The 5,648-nt window shown below is 34.6% G+C and overlaps 1 protein-coding gene across 1 annotated transcript in view; it reads left to right on the forward strand.

Moving 5' to 3' along the window:
* tcf4 (transcription factor 4) overlaps positions 1–5,648 on the forward strand; it is a gene marked incomplete at its 3' end in the record, with an annotated part of 142,423 nt that overhangs the window by 37,153 nt on the left and 99,622 nt on the right. Inside the window, 2 exon segments of the mRNA XM_082141625.1 lie at positions 2,300–2,352; positions 4,934–5,030. Of these exon segments, the coding sequence (XP_081997751.1) occupies positions 2,300–2,352; positions 4,934–5,030 (150 nt within the window).

Consider the following 5,648-nt stretch of genomic DNA (forward strand, 5'->3'; position numbering starts at 1 on the left):
CATTATCATATCTGACTCTCAGCTCTTGATCACAGTGATACGAACAGTAACGATGGCGTGGGTTTTACCGTATCAATCTCATCAAAGTGGATTTGCTTTGTCAGCAGAAAACAGCGTCTTCTCCACACGAACAACACGAACCAAACTCTTCCAGTCTCAGATAAACTAGTGTTTGAGGGCGGAGCTAAGAGACGCTGTTCAGCCAATCAAAACCATAGGATTTGCATTATGCAAATTAGTAACATTCTCTACACTGATGATAATTTGGTGTATGAGACACATGTGAGATTACTGGAGTGTGTTGGAGTGACTGGAGTGTGTTTCTCAGAGGAAGGCCGAGACTTTGGCGAGAGTCTTCATTCGGTTTCATTGCTATCTAGGAGAAACATTTGAGATTTAACGTGTGATTTTATCTTTCCTCTGGCTGGGAATATTGTGGTTTGACCTCACGCTAATGTGCCCAAGTCTGGTGTATAAACGAGTCATTTCAGACCCTGACTGAGACCCTGACACACACACACACGCACACACACACGCACACACACACACACACACACACACACACACACACACACACACACACACACACACACACACACACACACAGATCTTTTCAAATTTCTCTCTTTCATCACTTCTCCCCAATCCATCCGTCTGCACTAAGATGGAGATGCAATTTCTCTGTGCGTGTGTGTGTGTGTGTGTGTGTTATATGGTTCTATTGGTCTGTTCTGGCCTTAGGTAGTGAGACCCCAGGTGCAAGGAGAGGTTTGAGAGGTGAAAGGTGTGTGTGTGCGCGTGCGTGTGTGCGTGTGTGTGTGTGTGTCTGTGTGGGAATGTGTGGGCAGTAGCTGATAAGGAGAGAGATTCAGAGTAATAAATTACAGAGAGAGTTACAGAAAAGTCTGATAAATAATGGATGTGTGTGTGTGTGTGTGTGTGTGTGTGTGTGTGTGTGTGTGTGTGTGTGTGTGTGTGTGTGTGTGTGTGTGTGTGTGCGCGCGCAAAATAAATTCATTATGTCTCACCTGAACTGGCTTTTAGAGAGAAGACCCTTCTGGAGGAGTGTGTGTGTGTGTGTGTGTGTGTGTGTGTGTGTGTGTGTGTGTGTGTGTGTGTGTGTGTGACCTCATATTCAGCGACTATGAGAGACTATGACAGGAAATTATGTGGAAATTATGTCATTTTTTTTCATGACAATTAAACGCATAAATTCTCATTGAAATTGGATATTTATTTCAATCAATTAGTCCTTTAATGTGTGCTAATTAAAAAGTCTGTCTGTCGAATTGATATTTTTGGGTGAGTTACTCCTTTAGTTTATGTATGTGTGTGTGTGTGTGTGTGTGTATATATATATACACACACACATATACATGTTTGTTTGTCTATTTGTTTGTTTGAGTGAATTACCCCTTTAATTTATTCTGTTTTTAAAAATATTTAAATAATAATATGAATTAGAAAAACAAACCTGAGTAAAACGTCTGTATCCATAACAGTGATTTAAATGTTTTTTTTTAATTGCTATGAATGTAATAAATCTTAATGTTTCTTAAAATAAGCTTTATTTATTTAAACAATTTCTTTTTTTCTACTGTTTCGAGCTGGAATGTGCCCTGGACGCTCTTTCAGGAGCTCCGGAGTGGGATAGTTTGGGATTATGATGAATCTCTCCTTTACAACGGGTGTTTGTGTGTGTCATGAAGGCGCCGCTGAGAGTGTGTGTTCTCGACGACAGATCTGCTGCTGTTAAACGCTGTGTGTTGGTGTGTAAGTCACGAAGGCCCGTACGCCGCTTTTATCAGTGTTGACTTTAGCGTAAATGAACGTCTTGACAAAGAATGCGCGTCTTTCATGCGGCGGCGCTTTGAAGTCAAGTTTCTCCAGAAGCAAAGCGTGTTTTGATTGAGCTCTCATTGTGAGTGGGAGAGAGTTTGTTGAAGAGGTTTTTTCGGGAGTTTCGCGGTGGGCGATTCAATAAAGCGAGGGATAAAACAGGCAGAAACAGTGTAAAGACTCGCGCGCCGTTAATTACGGCCTTCAGAAAAGTGTACATTGTTGCATTGTTTCCCAAACCGTCATTAGGATTAGACCTGCACAAACGGCTCCGCTGGATGTAAACATCACAGTTATGTCACCGACGACCTTCATTACAGCGGGATTGTGGGAAATGTGTCTGAATGGCTGATGGTTTTATTTAATTAGGACACTCGTTTTTCATTTTCAATGCAGATTTGGACAGGATTTATGAATCAATGGATGACTAAAATGAGTTGTTTTCTGCTTTTCTCTGTAGATTTGGAAGAGAGAGCGAGTTCGTCTTGGGGAAATGGAGTTCGTCCCACAAAAGTAAGTTTTTACATATTTATAAACGCTTTTGGTTTCAGTGTTCAGACCTCGGACGCATGACACATGGACGCTTCTGGACTGGAAATATCCTGATGTAAAATGTCAAATCTGGACTCGTTTGGACTCACAACTGATGCCGATAGAGTTTGATGTTAACCTGCAGCTCAACTCATGATGCATTAACTCTGTTTAGCATAAAATACATGCATATGGTGCACAAATTATTGGGTGAAATAGTTTTAAGAAATGTTTTGTTATTGATGTTGTTCAGTAATAAATGACATTTAATTTGAGTTAAATATTCCTTTAATTTATTCTGATTTGAAAAATCACTAAAATTAGTCCCAAAAATTTAATAAAATAGAAATTAGAAAAACAAACCTTTTTTTTTTACAAAAAAAATGTCTTTATGATATATTGATGATGATATATTTATTTAAATGAATTAGTTATTTAATTTATGCAGATTATATATATATATATATATATATATATATATATATATTATAGATTTTTTATGAATGAATTAGTTCTTTAATTTATGCTATATATATATATGTAATAATATTAGAAATTAATTGGATAAATATTGGATGAAACATTTTTTATATAGTTATATATTTTTATTGATATTGATAAATTTGAGTGAATTATTACTTTAATTTATTTTGATTTTAGAAGTTACTAAAAAATACTAAATAATAATTTAAATTAGAAAAACAACCCTTTTTGATTTACTACTAAATTCTCATTGTAATAATATTTTGATAATTATAATGTATATATTTTTTATTAATTTAAATTAATTATTTTATTTATTTATTATTATATTATAGTACATGATATTACATGATATTATATTATATTATATTATATTATACTACATTATATTATATTATATTATATTATATTATATTATATTATATTATATATTATATTAATTGGAAAAAGTAAAATTAATTTAAAAAGTATTAATTGGAAAATTGATGTTGTTCAAAAATAAATGAAATTTAAGCGTTTAATACCAATAATGTTTCTCATCTGCCACCTTGGATGAGCATTCTTGCATTATGATGTAGTTGCAGTGCATTGTGGGATTGTGTCATCGGTGTAGCCTTTGCATCTGTGATGTTGGATTATGAACACTAGTCTTTCAGAGCTGATTCTGCGTGGCCTGTGTGTGTCTGAAAGGTCAAAGGTGACTCGAGGTAGAGGAGTGTGTGTCTCCAGCAGAACTAGTGTCAGGTTTGCAGAGGAGAATCAAGGACTTGCTTACGGAGCACTTTCACACTCTCAGATCCGCACGTCCACCGAATGCAAATGAATTCAAATCCTCACCCTTATGGGAAACATCCCGTGAACTTTCCCGAGCTGGAACGTCAACACACTGTATTTCCAGTGACCCGGAATGTGAGTCTGGCGCTCCGGGACTCGCTTAATAGCAGTTAAAGGGGGATAAAAAGCCTTTACTCCTGAATGACAGTGAAAGGTTGTAGGTGTCGCGACACACTCTTGTTTTTTTAACACTAATTTATCTTGAAAAGCCACACACAAGACTGACGGTAATTCTTCAGCATATGACCTGTGCACTCGTTTATGCCAGTTATGAATATTCAGCTGGGAAAAATGTAAGGCTGGACAGGATCAAGAGAAAGACTGAAGAGGGATTTGTGATGTCAAGTGTGTCAGTGGCGGAACAAGTTATTACATCGTGCACAATAAGACTAACTGTAGATAGAAAATATAATTTAAACTGTTTATATTTTACTGAACTCTCTTTGTTGTTTGTGCCATTAAACACCAAAAACATCTGTCTATTAGGCCCTATATATGTTTCTGTCTGATTATATTATATTAAAGTATTTTATATTATGTTATTTGTTTATTATGTATTAACATTTATATGTTTATTGCCATTTTTATTTAATATTTATCCATGTACATGTATGCATATTATTTGTTTAAATAGGACCCACACTTCAATAAACACTTCACTATTTATGGGTAATTTAGCTATTCTATTCTATTCTATTCTATTCTATTAAATTAAATTAAATTAAATTAAATTAAATTAAATTAAATTAAATTAAATTAAATTAAATTAAATTAAATTAAATTATATTATATTATATTATATTATATTATATTATATTGTATTATACATTTATCTATTTATCATGCATGTATTGTCATTTGTTTTACCATGTATATATTTATTGTAATTTTAATTGATGATGTTATTGTAATATGAACCATATTACATGCATATTAATTTTTATTTTACATTTTTCTCTTTAAAATACATGGACTTTCCCTCTTTTTATTGTTTGTGCCATTAAACACTTATAATATAAAATATAATGTAATTTAAGTATTATTTTTTATTTGATCATTTACATATTTATTGAATTTTAATTCATAGTATTATCTTTTTGAGCCATGTATGGGCTTAGTAAAATATAATTTATTTTTATTTCGTCGTGTATAAATTTGTGTAATTTGAGTCACATGATATTTACTGTATTTAACCACGTGTCTTGTTTAGAAGGTTTGTTTGACCTTTGACCTCTGACCCCTGCAGAATTACGCTGACGGCTCTCAGTACGGTCACATGCCCGGCCGGGACATCGGGTCACATGACAACATCTCTCCGCCGTACGTCAACTCCAGATTAGCAGGTAAGAGTGGAGAACCGCGCCTGTCGCTGAGCATTATGGGATTGTTTGGCTTTACATTGTGAATGAGTTGTTGTTTTGATGGGTTTGTTTGAACCAGTTCACAGATTCATGAGAGAATCACGTTCGGCTGTGGTTTTGGTGGCGTTTGATTCCTGATTTATGTCTCTTGTTCGAGTGTATTTTCCTCTTGCCTTCAGTTTTGGTTGTTTTTCTATAGTTTGTGGTTTCACAGCGGGTATTATCCGGTAAAACGCACCGGGCCAGGTCACATCACACTCATTTACCCATAATGCTGTGCTTTGCCGCTGGCCGTCTCGGCCTCATCCAGTGAGCAAATGGTCAGTGAGTCGGATAATCGGACCAGACTAATTAAGCTCGACTTAAACCATGCGAATGTGAGCCGATCGCCCTCGCTCATTAATGCAGACCTTAAAGGAACTTAGAAAATATTGTTTCTATTTTGCACATTGTTGTAAAACCTCAATATTTGTCTATTTTGGTTATATTATATTATTATATTATATTACACATGTATTTATTTATTTATCACTCATATATTATCATTTATTTTACCATTTAAACATTTTTATAATGTTTATCTTACTGAACCACGGCTAT

This window comes from Leuciscus leuciscus (genome assembly GCF_965113295.1).
Source record: "Leuciscus leuciscus genome assembly, chromosome: 16".
In the NCBI taxonomy this organism is placed as follows: domain Eukaryota; kingdom Metazoa; phylum Chordata; class Actinopteri; order Cypriniformes; family Leuciscidae; genus Leuciscus; species Leuciscus leuciscus.